Source organism: Equus quagga, chromosome 2, assembly GCF_021613505.1.
Source record: "Equus quagga isolate Etosha38 chromosome 2, UCLA_HA_Equagga_1.0, whole genome shotgun sequence".
Classification (NCBI taxonomy): Eukaryota; Metazoa; Chordata; class Mammalia; order Perissodactyla; family Equidae; genus Equus; species Equus quagga.
In genome coordinates, this window is record NC_060268.1 from 104,252,963 (window position 1) to 104,279,525 (window position 26,563).

The 26,563-nt window shown below is 51.0% G+C and overlaps 1 protein-coding gene across 4 annotated transcripts in view; it reads right to left on the reverse strand.

Moving 5' to 3' along the window:
* Positions 1-481: 481 nt before the first annotated feature.
* Positions 482-26,563, reverse strand: part of TMEM273 (transmembrane protein 273) — a 75,737-nt gene continuing 49,655 nt past the window's right edge. Inside the window, exons 3-7 of one of the 4 annotated variants that reach the window (XM_046655341.1) lie at positions 13,349-13,402; positions 12,311-12,451; positions 11,038-11,068; positions 7,371-7,394; positions 482-1,899 (exon numbers count right to left, since the gene is read on the reverse strand). In XM_046655341.1, the coding sequence (XP_046511297.1) occupies positions 1,875-1,899; positions 7,371-7,394; positions 11,038-11,068; positions 12,311-12,451; positions 13,349-13,402 (275 nt within the window). In that variant the 3' untranslated portion in view covers positions 482-1,874. The remainder of the gene's footprint in view (positions 1,900-7,370; positions 7,395-11,037; positions 11,069-12,310; positions 12,452-13,348; positions 13,403-26,563) is intronic. The other 3 variants (XM_046655343.1, XM_046655342.1, XM_046655344.1) reach the window with 3 other exon arrangements.

Below are 26,563 nucleotides of genomic sequence, written 5' to 3' on the forward strand. Positions count from 1 at the left end.
TGTCTGCAGCCTGTCTGCCTGCCAAGATGGGCTGTCTGGGATCTGCATGTATTCCGATAACCCCAGGGCCTACTGGGCTGGGAGGGCAGGGTTTGTCCCAGGCCCTGGCCTCTGCTAACATACTCCAAACCACAGGGCAAGCCAGTCGGAATGGCCTTCACCCAAGACATTGCACCCACAGTCACAATGACTTCTTGTCATTGCCTGTAAACACGTCTTAGAGAGCCTGCCCCTTGGAACCTCCATCCTCAGGAGCTACTCCCAGGGGACAGGCTGTCAAAAGGGGCGTCAGAGAGCTTCCAGTAGGACTTCCACAGACGGAAGTCACTGGGCTTGGATTTGGGCTGTAAGCCAAGGAGATCTGTAGCATAGCGCCCCCCCAGCCCGTTCCGCCTCACAGGGCATGTCAGTCTTTATAACCCACAGAGAGCACAAGGCTTCAGAGTATTTCTCTGGGTTCTTCACATAGGAGACCTTGTGTGCGGCTCACACGAAACCAGAGCCCAGGAGCGGAGCTGGGAGAAAGTGTCGTGACATGGGATGGGGGAGAGGACCCATGGTTCCGTTGAGTCTATAGGAAATAAAATGATGACTGAGATTCCGGAAGTATTCACCTTCAGTTCACAAGTGTCTCTGCCATTCACAACCCAGATGTCTTAATTAAAATGCTGCTAAAAGAAGCAAATCAATTAACAGATACCTTACAAGATGGTTTATTCTATCTTACACACAGAAAATCGCTTATGAGTATTGTGTTACTGCTTTAGGTTATCAGTTAGCAAAGGCTGCTAATGAACTACGTTGTTATCAAGTCAGATAAAAGACGTCCTGGGAATCCAGGCAAATTATTATAACACAGCACTTTATTTTGAAATATAGCTCATCTTTCATCACACACAAGCAGAATAACCTAATCTGAGGAGAAGCAGTCCATACAACCACCCAGATTTCCGTTGAATGGAAATGCACAGAGCAGTCTGTGATGCAGCGCCAGAAATCCAGGGTTAATATTACAGGAGAGAGAGATGTTAATGGGCCTGATGCCACAGAACCTTAGGTTTATGGCAATAATAAAAAGACGTGGGTTTCCTAAGCTTCCGCCAGTAGTGTCCTCCATGATAAGGCATGCACGTTGTAATAATAACCACAAAATCATTCTTTAATCATAACAAGAGTCACTTACATTTGTATAGCTCTCTACAAGGCATGGCGTCTGCTGTCTCATTTAATCCTTTGTGGACTCCATCAATCGAAGAGCTGTAGGCTCATTCCATGGCTGTCAGACCTTTCCTCTCACTCCAGCCCAGCCTGCTATTCCTTCCTTTGGAAAGTCAGTCTTTCTTTTATAGGAATGGAGACTGTCTCACGGCGTCCATGTTTCAGGGCCCTGAATGTTCACAGGGGGATTCTTCTGGCAGCTAAGAAAGCGAGGCCAACAGCTCTAGAAAATGCTGCTTACCATTGCTAAGATGGTGGTGCTAAAGAGGCTATGTCTTGAGTTGGTTCTCATTCCATGAGCCATTGGCTGTGTGTAGGTTCCATTGACATGGACACAATGCCATCGCAGAAGCATGAACAGCTCCAACATGGGGGACCGGGATAGGCAGTGAGGATTTACTGGCTTCCATCCTTTCTTACTGCTGGATCAAGTCCTCATGCCTTCCTCTATACACTCAGCTTCTTGAAGAGAGAAGCAATAGTTTCCTTCAGGACAGAGGTACCGTAGCTTCTGTTCATTCTGTTACTTGCCCTGGACACTGAGTTCCATATGAAGGTCTATCACCAGCTTTGGACACTCAAATTCAAGATGTCCCCAAGGCTGCAAATGTGGACAGTTGTCCAGACTGCCAACCCCTCCTGAAGAAGCCGCTCACTTACAGCTCAATCACTTGTGCATCTCTGGAAAGGAAGAGAACCATCTGGAAGACTTATTGACAGAATGACTACGATCTAACTAATCACGTCATATGCTTGCAGGACACACACAATTAAACAGGTATGAAAGAGTTCATCGGCAAATCTTAGCAAGGCGGGGCATTTCCTCATGAAACACAGAGAGGCACCTGAAGACCAGTGGCTTCTAAGTAAAGGGAAGAGTTTTTCAGATAGAAGTCAACCTTGAGGTTGTTTTCTGCCTGCCAAACCGAGGGCACAAAACCCTGTCCACTGTGGTGACAAAAAGGAAAGAAGTCATTCCCCAAAGTTAATAGGCTCATCTAGGGGAAAGTGCCACCTTCTGTACTGGAGAAGTTTGCACAGATCTGGGCAGATGCTACGAGGAATGACAGAGCTATGGGAATGGAACTGGAAACTGACATCCTCGAGTCTGAACTACACACTGTTATGGAGGGTCACTTAGCGTATCAGTCTTGATGGGAGGGAGGGGCAGTATAGACATATATTAAAGACTAGGAACACAGCAGGAAGGACGAGATCACTGAACCAGACCCCGGTACAGTAGAGCTTGAGCTGAAGGTAGGACAGAGATGCTGCTGTGGCCATTCTCAGCTAAGGGCCTCACCAACACCTCCACCAACACTTCACCGTAGTTTCATATCAACATTATCTGTGGTTATAACAGAACGACATATTTATGCTTGCATTCCGTACTTGTTTATGTCATTCCATTGTGCATGTTCAGTCCTAATATCTTGATCTCTAACTAACATCTCCACTAGGGAGAAGGGGCAGCAGAAAGACAGGACAGAGTGAAGCATCAATGGGATAAGCCAAGTTAACAACCATAAAAGGGGAAGCATGTACCTACCTATGCCATGTGTGGAGGACCAAGGGCATGGGTCAAGGTCAGGGGTATAGAGCTTGATGGCAGCAGAGCCAACAATGGAAGACAAGCAAGCTGGAAACAAGCAAGGATGCTGAGAGAGAGAGAAGTGGAGGAAGGGATTCCAAGAGAGGGCCTCAAATGCTGTCAGATGTTTGTGCTTCTCCTTTAAAGGATGGTGGGTCCAGCAGAACATAGAGTTTGAGTTGGCTGGTCTGCGAGTCCAGGAGCTCAACAGAAAGTGCATCCGTCCTGTTATCTCTAACAAGTCTTGAGTTAAAAGGCCCCCTTCAGGTCTTCTTAAGGAGAGGATCTAAAATGGCTGGACCTCGCCAGGATTTGCACTTGAGACACTGATGCCCAGAGAAGACAGGCAGACCAGGAGAGCAGCTGCTTCTCACCCCTGATGTCCCTGAGTTGCAAAGGGGCACCTGTGATTCCCCAAGGACAAAGCTGTTCTCTGACAGGGCGGCGATTCCTCTGTAGGTGGGTGTGTTATCAGCCCCTGGAAAGCCAGACACAACCTTCAGGAAAAGATAAGCTGGGCAGAGACTGAGATAGCATCTGCTGGCTAGACTAGTAAGTGAATCAGGCTGCAGACTTGGGCTGGGTATCAAGAGAAAGAGAAAGAGACTTTTGGAGACCCAAGGATTACAGTGGCTGCCTAAACCCAAATCTTCCACCACATCCTCCCCAAACCACACAGACCAACAAGGAGAGAAGGGAAAAGCAAACCTGAGCTAAAGTAATCACCAGGGTACCTATATGTCCTGGTTTGCCTAGGCCTATCCCAGCGTATATCTGCGGAGGATGAGTTAATGCCCGCTAATGCTGAAAAGTCTTTTGACCAAGTCCAACACAGATTTCATATTTTAAAAATTCAATAAAATAGGAACGAATGGATACTTCCTTAACATGGTACGGTATGTACTTTAGCCCCAAAGTTGGCAACTCACTTATTGAAAACCACTGGTGGTTTCCCCACCAAGGTCAGGCACAAGACTAGCGTGCTCACTGCTTCCACTATTATTTAACATTGGTGGTTTTAGCCAATGCAATCAGAGAGGAGAAAATAATTAGAGGCTTAAGAACTGGGAAAGACAATCTACAATTTGGCAGATGACACAATATGATGACAACTCAAGGAGGCCAAAAAGAAAACAAACAGAAACAATAAATAATAACAATAAAATAATATACAGTAAAATTCAATAAGGCAGCTGCCATAATGTTAACTTCCCCCCCAAAAATCTTTAAGCGATCAGTGACCAAGTAAGAGACATAATAGGAAACTCCATTTACAGAAGCAACAAAAACATAAACTATTTAGGAATAAATTTAACAAAAAATGTGAAAAATCATGAAGGACTGCTTAACATCATAGAGAAGTCAATCGTCTTCAATTTAATACATGAACGTAACACAGCCCCAATAAAAATACCAAGATGTCTGTCTTCAGAGATAGGTTCTGAAGTTGTTCTAAAGTTTGTATGGAAAAACAAATATGCAAGAATTTCTAGAACAGAATAGCAAGAGTGTGCCCCTGCAAAGGAAGCCTGATGGGGAGTGCAGAGGGACCAGCCGTGCCAGATGAGAGTGCGTACCATGAAGCTTCCACAAGAAAGAATATGGACTAGCACATGACTAACCACAGATATCGCTGGGGAATGATAGAAAGTGTAGAAACAGTCTGACTTCACATGGAAATTTAGGACATGACAAAGGTCACAGATACCATCGAAGAATAATATAAAATCTAGAAATAGTCCGAGTACATATGGAAATTTAGAACATCATAAAGATGGCAAATAAAGCACTGGGGAAAATAGGGTGGTTTTTAAAAAGGATGCTGAAATAACTGGACTGTCATTTGGGAAAAAGATAAAATTGGATCTCTGTCTCATACCTCACACCACAATAAAAACCAAATGGATCAGAGATCCAAATAAAAAAATAAACCCATACAAGACTTCTTTAAAAATTTATATTTATGTACATGTATAAACATTTCTTTAATTTTATAAAAAAAGTATATATATAAAAATGTTTTAATTAAATATATTTTTGTAAAAGGAACACAGGAAGGATAAAGCAGGAGCTGTTAAAAAAGTCAGCTCAAGTCAGTGTAGGGGAGCAGGGCGGAGCAGACAGATGAGGGAACAAGACTTCTCTGAGTTTCCTTGCTTATGTATCTTCAGCTTTGAACCACATACATGTTTTATAAACTCAAAAAATAAAATTAAACTAAAAGGATTAAGAAAGGAAGGGTTAACACAGCATATACAGTGAAACAAATGTTTCTAACGCTATGTCAGATTGATAGCATAACCACACAGAGAAAATAACTAATTCAATCTGAACATATAGTCTGCACACATAGAGCGTAAATTTTAAGAACAAAAAAAAACTGCAAAGAAATCTTCAAGTTGCTAAGCAAGTTTGCAGCCGTATAGTGTCGTAATTCTGGAAGTATTTTGTCTGTATTACAGAATAGAGCAAACGGGTAAAATATCCAGATGGTTGAGAAATAGTGTTTTCACTTTGGATGAGGAAGAGAGAAATATGGAATAAAGACAGCTTAAGAAGAACCTATGGTATTGAGTTTTTGATCCAAATATACATTTGCTGACTGTCCATTGAGAGGGCCTGGAAGCAATGAGGCCTCAATAGTCATGAGCATACAGTGTGCTCAGATCTTGGCTTCTAAAAACTATTCCACATCAAAAAAGAAGGAGGAGGAGGAGGAGGAGGAGGAAGAGAAGGAGGGGAAGGGGGAGGGGAAGGGGTGGGGGAGGGGGAAGGAGGAGGAGGAGGAGGAGGAGAAAAACAGGGATCCTAGGGAAAATGGGCGATTCCCCGTCTGAACAGGGACAGAAAAAGGTGAGCCTGGGATACTCTGTGGTGTCGGAAATCTAGGAAACACTCAATGATTAACAGGCTTTTGTCCAAAACCACCAAGAAGTGACTTGTACTGGACAAACTTGAGACAATCTGAGCGCCAAAAAGCTCCATGATGGTGATGGATTAGAATGCACTGAAGGCCATAGGAACAATGTCCAACAAGTAAGAGAAAGAGAAAAGGGGGAGGAAGGAAAAAGTCTTTTTTCTAGAAGAATGTCAGCTATTAAATGTAGAGGGAATGCTGGAATTAGAAACTCAGTATTTCGTAAACCCCAGTGCAATCACTGATTCAAAAATGGATCATGAATAAATGTCAAGTCACTAGGTGAAGAATTGTTGGGAGTGAGGATGCTCATGTGGTCTCAAAGTGCCACCCATCAGATGATTTACTAATTGCAAAGGGGAAATTTTATCTCTACAGGGCAGAGACCTAGACGTTGGTCTCTTAACCAAGGGTTCAAGAGCAGTATCACCAACAGAGAGAGAGCCTGGCGCCATGTGGCTCCCGAGGACACAATAAGACATAGGCACTGTCACCTCTGTGGTCTTGTTGACAAAATTCTTAATCTGAATCTGCTAAGGAGGAAACAATCAGACAAATCCAGAAATGAGACATCATACAAGACAACTGGCTTAGGTATTTCAAGATTGACAACGCTGTGGATGAACAGGCAGAGGGGTTGTCCAACTGTGAAAAAGACAAGAAAGAGACAAAATCGAGGACAATGGATCCAGGCTTGGAAAAATAGAGCTATAAAAGATGACTCTGAAGCAACAGCAGAAATTTGAATATGTGCTGTGTAATATTATTGAAATATGATTAATCTTCTTAGGGGTGGTCATTGTATTATGATTATGTGGGAGACAAATTGTCCTGTATTTAGGGATGAAATATGATGTCTCCACTAATTTTTAAGTGGATCACAAAACATATATGTATACAGAGAGAAAGCAAATGGGATAAAATGTTGATTTGTGAATCTGGGTGAAAGGTGTATATGTTTCTATTGCACTGTTCTTTCAACTTCTCTATGGATTTGAAGACTTTTCTAAAGAAGGAAGGTAAGAGCCCGTGGGCAGTGCTTGAGGTGGGGCAAAGCTGGCCTCGGGAAGGTGAGGTGTGATAGAACGATTCGGATAAACCAGGGTTGGGGGGGAGGCGCCTCCTTTCCTGGGAGCAGGGCTCCTTCAGCCGGGTGGCCCAGGTCCTGTCCCCGTCCTGCACACTCTGGCCTTGTCCGCTTTGAGACCCCAAAGCAGCCTGGAAAAGCAGACACTTCCACCAAACTGATAGCTTGATGACACAAAGAAAAGGGTTTTTTTTTCATCAAATGAGCTAAATTGGCTGATGATTTGATTGGCCTCTGTCAAACTGAAGGTCTTGGTAAATGAAAAAATAAATGAACTATCTTGCTGTTAAAACCCAATTTTCTCAGCTCTACTTGGACAAATGCCCCACAGCTTCATTTTCAATCTTGCCAAAGTACTACCACATGAGGACTTCCTGCAGCTGTCCCAAAGAGATGCTGATTGCTGGTCTCACGGCCATCCTGGCACAGGGACTTCTGGCCCACGGCTAGCAGTCCCCCTGCGGTCCTGCGTGGGGCACGCAGAGGAGGCGCCAGCCAACGTGGGAGACCACCAGCCCTTCCTCCTTTCAGTAGGAGTGATGACTCTTCCAACTCACCTTTCAGAAAAATGGAGGTTCGACCTGCAAAACAGGAGAACCAGATGTTCTCGAAATCATTCCTAGATATCAGAAAGCACATGCAGACTTTTGCTCCAGGAGAGTGGCTTGCTCATCCTCAGCTTTTTCTTTCCGATCTAACTTCTTCCTGACCCAGCCTGACTCCATCTAGTGTTAGTTTTGGAAACTTGAATTGTAACTCCCTTCTCTTGGAAAATCCCTCTATTTGTAGAGGAGCTCTGGCATGACGTGTGCCACAAGCAATTCCACGCACATGGTGTGAGAATGCACCCCTGCTGTGGCAGGGGACTCTCATTCAGCCATTGACTCCCAGTCACCCATCTCTACCCCACCCTTCTTTTCCTCCTTCCCTTCCTCCACCCTCCTGTCTTCCTCCTGCACCCCTCACGTTCCTTTTCCTGTCCTTCACTTTCATAGTGCTCATTGCTGAATGACGATTGCAGCCACCTCGCCTGGATTATGGAAATTGCCTCCTATAGCCTCGATGTATCAAAATAATCCAGGACTTCCAAACACCCACAAAACTGAGCAACTCCCCTGAAATGAACATACACAGTGACCGTTCATTCAGCAATGCTTTTAAATTGGCTTGTGTTGTATTATTTACAGCAGCATCTTCACACACACATACGTGTGTCAGTCAGTCATCATGAATCGTCACAGCCTCTCACATCCCCTCATCCCCCAGCAGGTGCACATGCATGCGCACACACGCACACACTGGGATTAAGAATTGGGCTTTGTGAATTCTATAACTAAGATGTCCCTGACATCCTAGAGTCTGCAACAAGCTCTGGAGACGTCCAGGGGCGCTGCAGTTTCCAAGAAAAGTGCCTTCACTCAAAGCGCCCCTCCACACATCCGGGCGGTTTGGATGGCCGGGGTAGCATCCGTCACTTCGAGGTGGTGAGAAGATGACTATGCTAGAATCTCCGCCTGACCACTCCGTCGTCCTGACACAGGGCCAGATCTGGCCGCAGGAGCTGCAGCCACAAGTCTGGGTGCCTCAGCCACCCAGCAGAGGGCCCCTGAGGCCATGCTGTGGGCAGAGTCTTCGCCATTGCAGACAGCCCATCCCTCCAAAACCCACTCGCATCCTGCACGCCCCACCACAGAAGCCCGCTGGACCCCCAAAGGCGATGTGGGTTCTGGGCCTGGGGGTTGTCTACTCATTTGCTGGTCCCCTCACCCCCACCATCAAGACCTAAGCCTTCTCACGCTTCCAGGCCCAATGCATGGCCTCCCGCGCCCCTGTCTGCCCAAAGCCCTCCTTGAACTCCTGATGAAGCTCAGTCTGCCCTAATTCTGCAGGGTCTCAGGAGGGCCTGAGTCAGTGCCCAGCCCAGCCCAGCCATTGTGCTGCCCCTCCCGGCCGGGGCCACAGATGCACACTCAGGGAGCCCGGCATGGTGCCAATCCCCAGGGCTGGGAGAAGACAGCGCTGACCCAGGGGCACGGCCCCTTAGGGTGGGGGAAGGGAGGGGCCTTCAGAGCCTTCACTTGCAATTCTCCTTTCCTGCACGAGTGGCCTCAGGGACTTGGTGGCCCTTGAGAGCTGTTTATCCTGGGACAGTCCAGCTTTACGCCAACTGGCCTGACACAATTATTAGTGGTGCCTCATCTCCACTCTCCAGAAATCCTGATTTAGAAGAAAATGTAAATGGTCACCCTAATCACACCTGTCTCCCCCCAAAAAGCATGGTGTTTCTTGTAAGCTGGCCACAAAGGAGATGGAGGGGCAGCCAGGGGCCAGGACAGAGCAACAGTGAGTCAGAAACAGAGACAGGCAATGCCTAGAGATGGGGTTGATGACCTATGCTTTAGGGCCTAAATCAATCAGAACCCATTGCCGGAAACCAGACCAGCTGGCCCCCAGGGCATCACCCTGAGGACGGGGCGCCATACATCGCCTCTCCTTCATTCTCGAATCCACTCATTCCTTCCATAGGCACTATGTAGCACTTACCGGGCCCCAGGTCCCAGGGAAGAACTGGAGGGGGGACATCGTGCCACCGGCCCCGTCCAAAAGCCACCACCCAACTCAGCCCAGACCTCTGCCTGGATTACCAGCTGACTGGGCATCTTCTCTACTTGGAACTCTCCAGAAGCATCAGACTCACTGTGTCCAAAAAGTAGTCAGCATCTCACCCCACAGCCCACTGCCCAACCCTGTCCAACCACCTGCTTCTCAAAGGGCACCACGCAGCCAGGATCCCCCGACCCACCACCAACGCTACACTGTTCCGGAGTCCTCCGTGGCTTCACCTCCGCTCAGCCCCCAGGCCCTGGCCGGCCGCCTCCTTAGTGTCGCCCAGATCCTTGCTCCCCGACAGGGCCCCCCTCCCCCTCGGCCCCCCCCCCCCCCCCCGACGCTACTGTAACATAAAGATATTCCATCCTTCTCCTACTTCAGTCCTTCAGTGGTGACCAGAAGTTTCAGGCTGGGGTGCAGACTGTTCACACAGCATACCAGCCCCTCCAACCCTCCACAAGTAGAAACCCCTCTCTCTCTAGCCTCTTCTCTCCACAGCTTCACATGAACAGCGGCTCCTGCCACACTGGACGGTGCTCCCCGAATGTTCGCACGGTTATCCCATGAGCGCCTGCACGTGTCAGGGTGACCTCTGCCTGGGTGCACTTCTCTCCGCCCCCAGTGAACTCCCCCTTGTCCTTCCATACACAGACCCAGGCTTCCCTGCCCTCCTGGACACCCTGCCTCCCGGCTGGAATTTGCACCCCTCTGCACCACAAGGCACTAGGGGGCACACACTTAGCCCTGTCACAGCAGCCCCCGACCGCAGCACCATGCACGAGCCCCTGTGATGTGCCTCTCTGCCCTGGGGACTCTAAAGGAGCTTGTCTTACTTGTCTTAATCCTCAGCATCTAGCCATGCCTAATGCCCATTCATTCATTCATTCATTCATTCAACACATATATGAGTACCCACTCTGTCCCAGGCTCCGTGCTAAGTGTGGGGGCTACAGAGATGAAAAGGAACACCCCACCCTCAAGGACCCTACATTTTAAGGGGAAAACCATCAAGAAAAATTAACAAATCAAGATATCATATAAGATCAGTGAGTGGAAAGTACTATGAAGAGAAATAAGTCCAGCTAAGGGGAAGAGAATGATTGGCAGGGGGTGGGGGGGGGGGTTCTCTTTTAAACAGACCATCCAAAATGAAATGGTGGCACTGAAGCAGAAGTGTGAAGGAAATGAAGGGCAAAGCTTGCAGCAACCTGGGCAAAGAGTCTATATCAGAGAAAACAGCAAGTGCAAAGATCCTAAGGCAGGATTGTCCTTGGAGGACATGAGCTCTATAAAGAAGAGCAGTGTGGCTGGGTGCCAGCAGGGAAGCCAGGTACCTGGAGCAGGCCACGTGTGGCCTCCCAAGTGGGTCATGGCAGGGACTGCGGGCCTTATTCTGAATAGAGGGGTAAGGCAGAATCTAACCCAGGGAGCACAGAAGCAAACCCAAGCCCCCTTTGGCTACTGCACCCTGTGGGAGAGGGGGTGGTGGGGTGCGTTCTAGTCCCCTAGGAAGCATTTTGGAGTGGAGAAAAGGACTGGGATAACAGGTCAAGGAGCAGGATGGATAAAACAGGAGGGAGGATGACACCCGTCCCTTCTTGGCTGCGACCATACCTTGGGCCTCTCTTCTTTCGCACGGTGGTGTCTAAACAGAGAAAGCAGGGTGTTAGGAAGGAGGCACAGTGACGGGTGTGAAGCTTGCTCAGTGCCAGGCGAGCGGGCAGGGGTCAGAGCCCACCTGCCTCGGTTGGGGCCACTGGGGGTGGTCTTGGGCTGAGTGCTCTGCCCCCCTCCCCTTTGGTGCTGTGGGAGCTTCTCTCTCCAGGTCCCACCCCTGAGCCCCCTAGCCCAGCCCACAGACCAGACTGAGTCTTTCCTAGACACCCCCATCCCTCCTCCCCTCCCCCCTCCACTTGCAGACCCTGGGCCCTTGGTCCTCAGGAGATCCAGCATTTCTCCCGCTGTGTGATGAAGAGGCTGTTTACTCTCCCCCCTTATTCATAGGGATCCAAAATCAATGGTAAGCAAACTCCTGTGATGAATCCAGCCTCTCGCGTAATTGGACACACTGGCTTCAGGAAGCCCCCAGCGCTGAGGCCCCTCCTCTCCCTGGCCCAGACCCCCTTCTGCATGTCATCACAGAGAATAACTGCGTTTTCCAGAGATATAGTGAGGCTCCCTCCTCCTCGTCCTCTGGAAAATATCATGGAAAACAGCATTATCCCCTTGAGCATTCTTACATGACCGGGGAGCAGTTTTGTGAGTCCCGCCTTGAGAGAAAGGGGGTGCCAATCCATGTTGCATTTTGCTGTCAAAACTCACAAATGGACTGCTGGGCATCTGTGCGTGACGTGCAGGACACGGAGAACTCCCGGGGTTCGCGGAAGCCCAGCTCCGCTCGGATCATGAGGACACACCCAGCGCTGCTCCAAAGAGGACTTGCCCAATTTACCAAAAAAATGCAGCTTGGCCCACACAACCAGTGCCGGCAGCAGCACCTCCCACCACCGGCCCAGCCTCCACACCTCCTGGGATCCATCTTAGCTGATCCCATTATTTGGATAAGAGAATAGACACTTCTGTCTGATCTTAGCTCAGCTCCCTTCCACACGTTTCTCCAGGAAACTGATTCTTAGGAACGTCAAGACAGAAAAACAGAGAGAGAGAGAAAGAGACAGAGAGAGACAGAGAGAGAAGGGGGGAGGGAGAAAGACAGACAGACACACACACAGAGCTCACTGCATCTTTTTCGGCCCACAGATTTGTATTCTTTCTCCATCCCGGGTTACAGAGTGGCCCTCGGCGCCTTGCACCGGGGGGGCCGCCCAGACCACATCCTTGTCCCAAGCGGAAGTAGAACTGAGAGTGAGGGTCGCCCTTCCCTTACCATTGGGGTCCGGGTTCGTGCTCCTCTGGTCTGTGGATTCATTATCCCACAAGTGCTTCTTGATCAGGCAGATCTTCAGCACCAGGAAGCCGGCCGATATGGCGACGCCCAGAGCCGTCCCGATGAGGGCGTATTTGATATCTGAAGGGTCGGGAGGAATTGAACAGCGGTCTTCACTGCATCACCACCCTGCAAAGGTCTTCCACAGTTCTCTTTACATGTGAGATGAAGTCTAAAGTCACACATGTGGACCTTAAAGTTCCACACTCCGACCCGCTGAAGCCAGCCAGTTCTCCGCTCTCCTGGGAGCACGTCGCTCCCTGCCCCTCCGCCCACATCCCATCCCCTCCTCCTGCAACTCCATCCCTGGTCCCTTCTGCTGTGGAGATCGCTTCAAAGTGGCTGATGGCTCATTCTCTGGCCTCCTGCAGCCCTCCTTCCTCATTTAGCCCTTCATTAATTCATTTACTGTGTCTGTGTCGACTGCCTGCACGTTGGTGAGCATTGAAGGCAGATGAATGAGATCTGACTCCGTGCTGAGGAGCCCGCAATTGGGGTGAAAGAGTAGAGCTCACTCTAATGCCAGGTCACAGGGGTGGGCTGGGCTGGCGTGGGAGGCGGGAGCCTTCCCAAGGAGGTGACATGCAAACTGCACCCTGCCCACGAGGCGAGCCCCTGAGGTGCAGAGGAGCTGGACCGCGCAGCAGAGGGAAGGCACCAGCGAAGGCGCAGGAGCACGGCAGACCCTGCTCTCCAGGCCTCATGCCTGCAGAACAGGGCACCATGCATGCTGGAACTGCTCATCTCGCAGAGAGCGGACAGAGGCGGCCCTGATGGCTCACATCGCGCAGGACCCCCACCCCGCCCTGGGATGAAGCTGTGTCAGCCACTCAGGCAGGCCTGGAGGTGAGCGCTGCCTTGTTCTGAGATGAGTGGTGGGAGGCCAATGCCTGCATGCCCCGACCTGCCCACGTCTTTTGAGTGTCCCCTCCCCACCCGCTCCATCCCACACACAGAATAAGCTGCCTAGTGACCTACCAGTTTCGGCCCCAGCGGACTTGCCCGTGGCCAGCACTTGAGCTCCTCCAGCATCTGCGGAGAAAGACCCAGAGCGTGGTTAGAACAGAACTTCTGGCTGCCATCTGGCCAGGGGTCCAGGGCCAAAGCCCTGTCCCCAGCCACCCGCTCCCACGCATCTGAGAAAGCCTGGCGCAGGCTCCACTCCTGCTTGGCCGCCACCTTCAGGAGCACAGAGGTGGGCTCCTGGTTGCCACGGAGCGACTCGGAGCCTTTCTGGGTGGGACTCAGAGCCTCACTGGCACCCAGACCAGGAGCCAGGTTCTGTCGAGTCAGGTACCCCAGCTCTTTAACCCGACTTCCAAGACTCAGGCTCTGACCGCTGCCTGCTTCTCTAGCCTCCTCCATCTCTCCCACAGACCCTCCATTTCAGCCAGACCGCACTGCTCCCAGTTCCCCGCACAGCCCGGGGCTCTGCTGCCTCTGGCCCATTCCCTCTGCCTGGCCCATCTTCTCCCCTCTCCTCCTTCCCCTAGTCTTGATTCCATGTGACTTCCTGCTGACTCCCTACTCCTGGCTTGGCTGCCCCCCTCCTCACCCCGTGTGCTCCACAGCAGCTGGACTCACCCATCATAACTGACCTCTCCTGTTTATTTAACAGCACACAGTGCTGCCGTGTGCCCAGGCGCTCCCCTAAGAGCCTCTCGGCTATTATCCCATTGAATGTGTCTTCTTGCCGGTCTCCCCACTTGGCTGTTCCATTCCTTGTGGAGTGTTCTAACCCCAGCGTTTGACCTGGCACCTGGCACATAGGAGGCATTAATAGATGTTTGCTGAATGAATGAAGGAGCGAAAGATGGTGACAGAGGACGCTTCAGGGGTGTCTCACTCTTCTGGCTAGGACTTGAAACCTCAAGACAGGAAATGTAGCTCACAAGCCGGGGCCGTGGGCCCAGCAGACAGGCCCTGGGAGAGCCAAGGCAGAGCCGTGGGCCTTGGAAAGGAAGGCACACATTAATTGACCACTTACTTCGAGGCAGATGTTGGGTGCAGCGTCTGTGTTAATACACTTAATACTCACTCCAACATCTTGGTGAGACAGGCGCTGCCATCACGACCACTCGATGAAGGAGGAATTGGAGGCAGGGAGGACCTGATAATGTGCCCAGGAACCAAGAGGAGTGGCAAGTGGCAGGGCCAGGGGCTTAGCCCCACTGTCTACACTGAGAGCCCCACAAAGCCCTGCGAACTTGGACCCCAGAGAGCTAACTAGCAGAATGATGCCAAAACCATTAAGGCTACAGGCTGGAGGGGCTCGGGCAGGGGGTGGGTGGATGGTGAGGCCCAAGTCTGACTCTCAAGTTCAAGCTTTCAGGCAAAGGCAGAAGCAGGAAGCGCCACAACCCTTAAAAGGAGCAGGTGACTTTGTTGGGAGGGACCAGATCTTCCCCAGCTTTGTTCCAAGAGAAGTCCACCTTGGGAGTCTGGACCTCCTGGAGGCTGAATAGCGGCTGAGGGACTCACTCGCTGTCAAAGCAGCAAAGACATTCTCCACGCAGCCATGTCTGCTGGCCATGCTCAGGGCCGCCCGGGGACACGCTGGGTTGACGCTCTGCAGGGGACCTCATCGTCGTTTGGTGGGTAAGGCATCGTCGTAGCATGGTGGAAGATTTTCTGGAGGCTTCACTTGGTAGACAGATAAAGCCAGGAGATTCTTAAGCAAAGTACACAGGCTTGGGCTAATCACAGGTCCTCTTGGACACTGGGTGACTTCTCTCATGCGTGTGCCCATGTGTGGCCCCCACTGAGCAACATTGCTTCTTTATATCAATTATCTGCATTCCTCCTGCTGCTCCGGCTTTGTTGCAAACCGATCCAGGGATGGACAAAGCCTTGTATTGTGCATTTGGTGGGGCTGGGCTGTTAGGTCCGCCAAATGGAGTGGATGTGTCTGCGAGGTGACTTACAGACTGACACCTGAAACTTAGAGCTGTATGTGCTGCGTGCTCACCCGGGGTCCTTTCCTGACACCAGTCTGGCCTCTCTCTGCCTTTACTGAGCAGGAGGCAGGGGACAGGGCAGGCCATCAGTGAGTGGGCCAGGCCCACTGAGGGACAGCTTCCCCCCCGCCCCTTCGTACACTGACATCCTTCCCGGCTTCCACCTCGGGGGGGCCTCCCCTGCTGACCATCCCTCTCCATGTGGAGCCTGTGGCATAGAAACTTTATAAGAGCCCTAGATGAGAGTTGAATGGAGAAAGAGGAGGATGGAAAGAGATACAGAGAGACACACACAGGAACACGAGGAGACGTGCTCACAGGGACACCCCCGGGGGCTAGGCCACAGAATCAGACTGTTGGCAGGAGGGCCGAAAAGGAGAGGGGAAAGCACGCATGTCTAGGGTCAGAGCAGCCTGGCCCTGTGCTCCCCACAGAACCAGACCCCAGTGCTTACCAGTCTGCCCAACATCCTTCATCAACCTCGCACACCAAAGGCGCCATCCTGAGAGCTCAGCTCTTTCTGCACCTCCCCAGCAGGGAGCCCAGAGCTGGGGCTCAGCTCAGTCCTGACTCCTTACCTCCCCCTCCCCACAGTGTCTGGCCCTTAGACACCATTCTCCAAGCCCCATCCTGTGTCTGCCCCAAGCCCTGAGGCTGCCCCCGGTCCCTGGCCTCCAACAGGCTTTCTGGGCCTCAGGCTGTCCTGCTGCAGGTCCCAGGTCAGGGACTGAGTGAATGACCTCCGTGGGGCCGCTGCTGTTACAGCTACAGGCAGACGAGCCTGGGCGGTGGAGCATGCTGTGCACTCCAGCAGGCCACATCCGGTGCCGCTAATTCCTGCCAGCCAGCCCCAGGGCCACTTGGGGGCAGCCTTTCGCCTCCTCAGGGAGGGTAATGGCTCTAAGGAGGCCCTGGGCAAGGATTGGTCATGAGCACACCAGACACTCTGACCCCATCCTGGCCTCCCGCGAGGGTCACGAGCTGGGGGCGGCCCTCCTGGGCCATAGAGCCCCCGCAAGCCCCCAGCCTGATTTCCCCTGGCTCTGCAAAGTAGCTGGAGGAGGGATGGCCCTGGCAGGGCCCGTCTGTGAGCACAGAGGCCTCCAGACAGCTCCTGCGTTCAGGTCTGTGAGAGACCCAGGAGGGAGCTGCTTTGCCCTTCTTCTGCTGGAATTCTCTGGGTTCGCTGGCAAACAGGAGGAGGGGGCTCAGCATCCAGAGGACAGGCTCTCAGACCCAGAGGAGAGGCCAAGGCGGCCGAGCAGGGCTGGCTGTCCCATGGCCGGTCATTGGGGCAGTGGTAGGCACAAGGTTGGCCAAATCGGACTGGAAGGCTGGCACTCCTCAGACTGTCCGAACTGGGACGGGGGCACAGGGCAGGAGCAAAGATCTCAGAGCACAGCCCTGGAACCCAGAGCAGGCGGGCTGCCTCCAGACGGGCCTGCCGAGGTTCCAGGGTGGCTTCCAACCGCACAGTCTCCGTGTGGCATGCACCAGGAGCTGTCACCAAGCCACACACTGGAGCCTACACCTAGGAGACTGGAAGACGGTGCCTTTTTCTAAGGTGTACAAAGGCACTTACGAGCTCTGAGTCTAGAGTCTCTGCTCCCTCCCCCGGCCCCATCTGGACCCGCTGCTGCCAGAGGACCAGATGCTCCACCCCTCCCTGCCAGCCCCTCTCTCTGCAGCCCCTCCCACCGCAGTCCTGCAGAGCACAGCCTGCTCTCTGCAAGTGGCTTCCCAACAGGAAGGAGCCCCCTGCAAGAGTAAATCGCTCTGAGGCCTCAAGGCTCCCTGGGTCCCCTCCCCCAGGACATGAGAGGGCAGCCTTCAGAGGAAGGCAGCAGCAGCCCGCTGTCTAAGACAGGGAGCTGAAGGCCTTGCCCCATCTCAGTTGGAATCTGGCCAGCCCAGAGCCGGTCCCTGACATTCAGACCCCCGTGCCGTCCACGACACCTGTTGGGCCCACCCTCAACGGGGGCTGGCAGGCTTCAGCACCCTTATTTGGGCAGATTCAGGCTGTGTGGTTCCAGTTGTGGGGCAGTGGGCGTGCATGCATTCAGATGTCTTTCTATAAGTATCGGAACTAAAAATAGGGAGAGGCCGCCCTAAGTGTTTGTCAACTGATGCCCGGCCATTTCCATCTTGGAACTTAAATATTGCAGAATGGCTCCTAACTTTAGATCTCTTGAATTCCTCCATTCTCAGCTAGAGGAAGGGGTTTTGTATGTCTAGAACAGGCTTCCGTCATCTCCTAACAGAGCCCACGCATCAGAATGAAGTACCTGCAGTGTGCTCCCACGGCCCTGGTACCCAGGAGCGTCCAAGAGCAATGAAAGACAGGAGACAAGGTTTACACTGAAGAAAAGATCAGGGTGTCATGGGTGATGTCCAGCACCTTCCTGCAAAGCTCAGTCTCCACGAGGAGACTGGAGGAAGTCTGACCTGGGGGGTGTGGCCTGGACACCTGCTGTGTGTCCTGTCCACCTCCCCAGACCCCTTGGCTGTTGGCAACACTTCGGTTTTCCTTTGGGGAGCCAACCACCACTGGGTTCCCTCGGGCTGACTCTAGGATGGATGTGTGAACCATACCTGATTAATTAGCATATTCCTTCTTCCTGTCAGCAGTGATTGGTTGAGGGATGGGGCAGGTGATCCAACTGAGGCTGGTAAGACTCAACTCTGAGACTTTGGAGAAAATATTGAGAAACAGGAGTGTCTTCTGGAATTGGTAACTGTGGCACTGGGGGAGGCCCACTGGGTGGAGGGAACTTGATGAGACAGAAGACCCCACAGAAGAGGGTCAAGCTCACACCAAGTCCTAAAGATAGCTTTGGAGCCCCTGAATCCAGCTGTACCTGAAGCACCTCTTCTCAATTTTTCAGTTGCCTTGATAAGGAAATACCTTCTTTATCTTAATCTTAGCTAAGTAACTGTCATCTGCAGTCTGGAGAGTCCTGATGACTCAGGTGGCAGGTCCTCCATACAGCATCACTGGAAATCAGGTTGGCGAGGTGGGGATGGGAGCAGAGAATGCTGCCTGCAAATGAGCTCACAGCACAGCCTCAAAATAAACCCTGCTAGGCTCTGCAAGCTAAGCAACCTGTGCACCTCTGGGCCTTTGCACATGCTTCTCTCTTTGATGTAATGCCTTCCTTGTCTTTATGGGAAGCCCTTACTTATCCTTCAAGGCTTAGCACAAAGCCACCTCCTCTGGAAGTCCCTTGCCTCTTTGCTGGTCCAGGACCACCTCTGCCGCTTGTCATGCTTCTGCCTGTCCTGTTGGCACTGCTCGCATGTTGTTCTGTGGCATGAAGGACACACTTCAGCTAGCCCAGGGTGAGCTGTTTCTCTCCAGGACCAGGAGGGTATGTGAGACTCCTTGGAACTTAATTTCACCCCGTGGGAGAGGCAAGAAGGTGGAAGGGGGGAATCCTGAACCAACTGGGAAGTTACCCCAAAACTACTGAGCGTTGAACCAGAAGTGGCCTAGAGTGATAAGATCGAGTTTCTAGTACTGAGTGATAACCGGGTCTGGAGACAGAAGTAAAGCTCAGCCACAGAGAAACAAGCGAGTGACAGCACAGCTCCTGTAGCTCTGAGACCGGGACACGCGTGGAACGCACATACAACACACGTGGCTGCTGCTGCTGTGATGTCTCTGGCTTCCTGCCTGAGGCCCGGGGCCGAGTAAAGCCGAGCTGGGGTCCCCCTGGGAGAGGATGGCAAAGGGAGCTGGTGGTGCAGAGAGAAAGGGGGCCATCCCGTGGGGCCTCACACCAGGTGCTGGGAACTAAGGGCGTGGAGCCCAAAGGCAGACTCCAGGTTCTGTCGTCTCTGAGCAACACATGGGAGCACCACTGAGTTGGCCTGGGTTGAGCTGAGCTCAGATCTCGAGGCTTCCTCCGACACGGCTGCGACTTGCTGAAACCTCAGCCTCTTTCCTCACAAGCCTAGAAACCGGCTGAAGCTGCTCTTCCTCCATCCCCTCTTCCAGACTCACAGAAGAGACAGCAGCTGCCAAACTTTGAGTAAACAGGATGTCGCCACCCCTCTCCCACGGCTGTTGGGGCCGTGACAGCACCGAGACTGAGGGCAGAACCCAAACCTGCCAGAGCCGCGCAGGCTCCAGAGATGACAAGCAAAAGGGAAACAGGAGAAGGAGAGCAAAGCAGAGACGGCTCCAAGGGGGCGTGGGGGCCTTGGGACACCTCCTTGGTTTCCATGGATCCCCTTCCACAGCAAGAGAACATGGTCAGAGACGCCCCAAAAACCTAGCTGGGGACCTCCCAGCCCCTGGCCAGCAGTGGCCCTAAGGCCGGGTAGATGGGCAGTGAGTCAGGAATTCCGTGCATGGGGTGCCTGTGAACACGCAGAAGTACACAGCCATTAGCCATCCAGGGCACCAGGGGGACCTAATCCAGCCTGGGGAAGTCAGAGAAAGTTCCCGGGAGCGAGTGTTATTTAAATTAAAACCAAAAGGACAAGTGGGAGCTAATGGGAACAGTGGTGGGCAGGGGTAGGAAGGGGCAGGCAGAGGAAGAGGTGCCAGGAGAGGCCAGGCGGCCTGAGGGGGCATGAGGGCTTGGGAATAAAGAAGGCAGCTCGGCAGGTCAGAGCAGCGCGGGGACACAGGTAAACTGAGGCTCTTGGGGTTTTCCAGATTATGGAGACTGGACAGCCGGCCAGGACACGGCCGCCCTGGGCAGGATCTAGAAGCAGGAGGCCATGGAAGGCCACCAGCAAGATGGAGAGGGCGGCCCGAGGCTATGAAACACAAGGGAAAAGGCCTCTAGCTTCCAGAAATAGCATCGTAATTAAGAGGAAAACAATAATGGTGGGTGACCAGACGGTATCGAAATATGTGCCCGCTTTGTTTTTCCCGAGCAATCTTTGCTAATTAATTCTTAAAGATTCACACACTGGGATTAAAACACTCAGCTGCAGAAGCCAAGCTGATCAATACCCTCCACGCTAATGGAGGAGCTGGAGGCTGGGAGCCGGCTTTGGCCCGAGGTGGAGCCGAGGGAGCTCCAGGCACGAGAGCGCTCCCAATGGGGCGGGGCCCCGCAGGGTGTCCCAGGTCCATGCTGGCCAGGAGGGATGACATGCAAGTACTTTTATACCTGGCAGGGGAGCTGATGTGTCACCCGGCAGAGATGTTGCTGCAGCCTCGAGGGAGCTAGAGGTGCTGGAAGCCAGGAAGGGCTTGAGGCTGCCCTAGAGAGGTGGACGCTGGTGTCCAGGGAGGTCCTGGTGGGCAACTCATAGACGGTACACCCAGACAACCTACACTCCCTGGTGGGGGGATTGCTCCATCTTTGAGCATCTCTGTGGGGGCAGGAAACCTTTCCACGACCCCGTGGTGGAAGGAATGAGACTTGGAACCAGAACATCTGAGTCTTCATTCTACCACTGCTCATCGAGTGGCCTCAGGCCAGATGTGACATGGCTCCCAGCTCAGTGGCCTCTTTGCAATGGGACTGGCCATGGCTGGAAGGATCCTCAAGGGCCGTGGGCACTGATGGAGGTATCGGAGGGACCCGACCTCCACCAGCACTCCATCACCCGCTTGAGACGGGTCCTCAGCTTTCCTGGGGGTCACAGGAGATGTGGGGAGAAGAGCACACCAGGAGGTGGCTCTAGGGTGGCACTCAGATCAGAAAGGAAACTGTGCTCCCCATCACGGGCTCAGGTCTCTGCTGTGACAAGAAGTCGCTGAGCCCCGCCGAGGCCCCCAGGAGGCTGCCTGATTCCAGGTGACGGACAGCCCACCCACTCAACACTGGGGCTTCAGCCCAGAGAAGGCCTGTGCTCAAGAGCAAGGCTTTGCAGAAAGAGCAGGGGAGGCGGGAAGCGGAATAACTAATTAATGATGGTAAAGGATTGTGGAAGAGGAAAGCGCTCCGTAACCGCTAAGTGGTGGGGTTATTATTATTCATGCAATATTCATACGATGCTCTTCAGTCTCTAGGAAGCTTCGCTCTGGACTCCTCTGGGGCTTGGCCGAGGGAAGCATGTGCCTGGGGGGGGCTGTGGGATGACAGCTGGCCTGGCCTGTGGGGAGGGGGCCATGATGTGACGCCGCAGAGGAAAGGGCAACACCCAGCCAACCCCAGAGCCCGCGGCCCGTGGCAACCCTGAGCCATCTGCCACCATCTACCAGGAGAGAGGCTCACTGAGCCCTACCATGTGCCAGGGTCTGTGCCAGGCATTTCCACCGTAGATGTCCCTTTTAAGTCAGCTCCTAACATTTGCAGAGCCCAGGGAATGCCACACGGCTAAATATTTAAAAGTTAGAGATCAAGCCACACACAGGGCTGGCCCACTTCCCCCCAGGGCCCTGCAGTCCACTCCCCGGGGTCACCTCCCCCTGCGAAAGCTCAGCCCAGCCGACGTCCATGCTGGAGGGCTGGCAAGGTCTTCTGGGCAGAGCAGGAGGAAGCCGGGCATGGCCTGGGCCTCCTGGAGCACCCAGACCCTCCAAGATTCAGATGGGGCCTGGCCAGTCAGCTCCTGTGGGTCCTCCTACCCAACACCTCGCTTTCCCCACTGGACTTCTGGGCCAAACTAGGGGACAGCTCCCCAGCTAGACCTCCAAGTGGAGGGAGGAAGCGTGGTCATCTGGGAATTGGGTCTGCCTAGGAATGCCTGTTGGTCATTGAAATAAAAGCAGTCTCCCCCTCACTGTCTAGTTCCCAGGCCCCCATGGCGCTGTGGTTTCCCCTCCTGGCCACACCGCCATCACTTTTAGCTGCCAGGTGCATGCATAAGTCCCTCTCCCTCATATCTGTGGGCTGACCCAGTCCCTGAACTTTCAGAAGACTTCCTGGCAAGACCAAAACGAAACGGCATCTTTGCGTTTGGATGCATCCGTGTGTGTCATGTGTGGGCGCAGGGGCCTCTCCCCCAGGGACCGTGGTCCACATTTCACAAGGAAGTTCCAGCAGGTGTTGTGTCCTCTCAGGGTCACACACTGAACAGGAGAATTCTGGGGTTTGAAGCTGGGTTGGCCTGGCTGCAAGGGAGGGTCTCACACCAGCACACAGGGTAGACAGTAGCTCCCAGTTGACCCCAGTTGCATAATGTGTCGTGTGTGGTTCAATGACCAGGGCTTGTCTGCAGCTTGGGACGTCTCTGTACTTGGTACCCCAAGGTCAGCTCAGAGACCCCTCTGAGTGTCTCCAGAGCTTTCCTTGGGTCAGCTTAGCTGCTCTGTTCAACATTATCTTCCATGGAGCTGAGCATGAGCCCACCACAAGCTATGACAGACACAGCACCACAGCTGCACCCCTGACCCCATGCCACATGCTGCTTCCAGTGGGGACACGGATGCGAGGGGTGCAGTGTGGCCTCAGAAGCCAGAATAGACCCCGCCGGTGTGGCCCTAGACCATCCAGCCTGTCCCATCTCTCCTGGGAGGTCTCCCTGCCGACAGCCCACCTGCTGTACCGCAGCTGGGGACTGATTCCTCCAAGGCTGCAGAAGATGCCCTGCGGGATGAAGCCCCCCTTCCTCAGCATGGCTCACCAAGGCCTCCCCGGCTGGCCTGAGCTCGCCTCTCAGCCACATCTGGCTCGCCCCTCAGGTCCTGCTGCCCTCGCTCCCATACCTCCCGTCCCAGCCAGGTTCGTTCCTGCACATGGTTCCCACAGACTGGCTCCTGGAAGCAGAGGTTCCATTTCGTGCACTCATCAACTCACAAACAAGTGCACTGAACGACTCTTCCTCCAGGAAGCCCTCCTGGACACCCTGGTTCAGATCAGCCACTCCTCTGCTTCCCTCCATGTTTCCTGCATTTTGGCACTTAACACACCATATTGCAACTGCCCTCCGCATAGATCGTCACCTCCTTCAGGTTGGGGCCTAAGCTACTTATCTTTGTGTCCCAGCAGAGCCTGGTGAAAAATCAAAATTTACTTAATGAAAGAGAAAGCCCAGATGCTCATTTGTCCCAGTCCCCTGGGCCTATGGAACCAGTTATGGGCCATTTGCCTCTTCACCTGGACAGTGACAACTTGACAATGTGGCCCGAGGGTTTGCGCAGGTTTGCACAGGTTTGCACAAGTCTCTGAGGTGGGTGCAGCAGGTTCCAGGCGGAAAGGCTCCAGCTTCTCATCTGTTCCCTTCAGATGAGCAGGAGAGAGTAAGCCAGTTCGTCTTACTGAGAACCATTAGCTGGTTATTTAATGGAATCAAATCTAATAAAAGGAGCAGTTCAAGCAATTCTGGTGGATAAATGAGGGTCTGGGTGTGACAGAGATGCTTATGGTGACTTTAAAGAGGAAACACGAGTCGTTTAATTTGAGAGCGAGCGGAAAAGTCTGCTGATCTGTGTGTCAGCCAGGTCGGCTCACACCCAGGGTCCTGGCACCACGGGGATCTCCCGGCAGGCTCTCTGCCTTCACCTCAAGGGGCCTCTTCTCTCCTTTAGGAGCCTCTAGGATGAGGCGGGTGTGTCTGAGATGTTAGGTAGCCCAGACCCCTCCCCACAGAGCATTTCTCCAAATCATCCATTCCTCGGACCTTTAAAAACTCATCTCAGACTCCATATCTGGAAAAATGGAATAGACTTACTTTTTCCTATTCCTCTCAATAAGTATCGCTAAAAACCACAGCCACTATGTGAAAAACAAATGTAAGAAGATCCTGAAAGGTGGAGAGAGGAAGGCAAACTGGCTGAGGACTTGGCAACACCAGTAGAAGCAGCGTCTGGCCTGAGGTTGGGGTGTGTCTGAGTGGTCAGTGTCTGTCACAGCTCAGAAAAATAGGAATCGATGAAATAGACTTTCATTCTCCTCTTAAGGTTTCTAAGTTATGTTTGACAGCTGAAGCTAAAACATGGTAACATGTCTGATGTAGCTCTCAATATATTTAGAAGAAATTTAAGAGAGTAAAAGGATATAGAGGCACAATTTCCACATTTCACTTAAACTGTTAAAATGTTGACATCAGTAGACTGTGATATGTTATGTATACATAACATGATACCAGAGCAACCACAAAAAAAAACTATGAAAAGCAATAGACTCAAAAACACTACAGATAAATTAAAATGGAATTTTAAAAACATGTTTCAATAACCCACAGAAAGATAGGAAAAAGAGAAATGAAAAACAGAAAACAAAATATAAAATGGCAGAGTGAAAGCTCTAACATGTCAATAACTACATTAAATATAAATTGCCTAAATTTGCCAATTAAAAAAGAGATTTGCAAAGTCAACTTAAAAAGTGACTGAGCTATATGCTGCCTACAACTCGCTCCAAGAATGATACAGCAGTCCCCCCCTTATCCAGTTTTGCTTTCCATGATTTCAGTTACCCACGGACATCATCTGCTCCTGACATCCAACCATCAACACTGTCATGGCTTGAAGATCCTCCTTCTGTCGTCAGAAGGTCAACAGTAACCTAACGCTACATCACAATGCCTGTGTCACGTCATTCACCTCACTTCGTCTCATCACGTACGCATTGTAGCATCTCACATCATCACATGAAGAAAAAGGATGAATACAGTACAATAAGATTTTGAGAGAGAGCAAGACCACATTCACATAACTTTTATTGCAATATAATATTCTTACAATTGTTCTATTTGATTATCAGTCATTGTCATTAATCTCTTACTGTGCCTACTTTATAACTTAAACTTTATCATAGGTATGTATGTTCAGGAAAAAATATAGTATATGTAGGGTTCAGCACTATTTGCAGTTTCAGGCATCCGCTGGGGGTCTTGGAAAGTATCCCCTACAGATAAGGGAGGACTACTGTATAGGTCGGTTGAAAGTAAAAGGATTAAAAGAAAGATGTGCCATGCAAACATTAATAAAAACAAAGAAGGAGTGGCTATATTAATATCAGATAAATTTCAAAGCAAAGAAAACTGTCAGGTTGGAGACATTATATTACATTATATTATATTACACGATGATAAAAGAGTTAATCCACCCAATAGACACAGTAATCCTAAATGTCTCCATCTAAAACAACATAGCGTCAAAATATGTGAAGTAAAAACTGATAAAACTGAAAGGAACAACAGACAAATGCACAATCATAGTCGAAGGCTTCAACAAGCCTCTCTCAACAACTGATAGGACAACTAGACAGAAATTCAGGACTGATAGAGAAAAATTTAACCACACTATCAAGCAACAAGACCTAATCAACTTTTATAGCACATTCCATTCAACGCCAGCAGAATATACATTGTCTTCAAGCATTCGTAAAACATGTAACAAGGTAGGCTATACTCTGGTTCAAATCTCAGCAAATTTAGAAGAACTGAAATAAAAAAATGTGCTCTCTGATCACAATGAAATCAACATATGAAATTAATAATAGAAAAATAACAGGGAAATTAACACCACTTCTAAATCATCCATGGGTCAAAGAAGAAGTCCCAAGGAAAATCAAACCTCTATTAACCTCATGAAAATGAAAACCCATATCAAAATTTGTGAGACATAGCTAAAGTGGTGCTGAAAGGGAAATTTATAGCATTAGATGCTTACTTTAGAAAAAAGGAAAGTCTTAAATCAATAATCTAATATCCTGCTTGAAGAAACCAGAAGAAGAACAGAAAAATAAAGCCAGAGCAGGTAGAATGGAATAAATAATGAAGATAAGAGCAGAAATTAATGAGATTGAAAACAGAAAAATAGAGAAAATTCAGTGAAACAAAAAACTGGTTCTTTGGAAAGATCCATCAAATTGATGAATGTCTAGCAAGACTGACAAAGGAAAAAAGAGAGAAGACACCAATTACCAACATTAGAAATGAAATGGGATATTACTACAGACCCTACAGACATCAGAAGGATGGTAAGGGGATACTGTGAACAACTCTACACCTAAAAGCCTGATGAGTTGGATAAAATGGTGCAATTCCTCAAAAGTACAAACTATCACAACTCACCCAATATTAAAAAGATACTTTGAATAGCCCTATAACTACTAAGTAAATTTAATTCATAATCTACAAACTCCCAAAGAACAAATCTTGCACACCCAGATAGTTTCACAGGTAAATTTGGCAAATGTTTAAAGAAAAATTAACACCAATTCTACACAATCTCTTCCAGAAAATAGAAGGGGAGCACTTCTTAACTCATTTTTTGAAGCCAGCATTACCCTGACATTAAAGCAAGACAAAGATAATGCAAAAAAAGAAAACTACAGACCAGTATCCCTCATGAATACAGATTCAAAAACCCTGACCTAGTGTT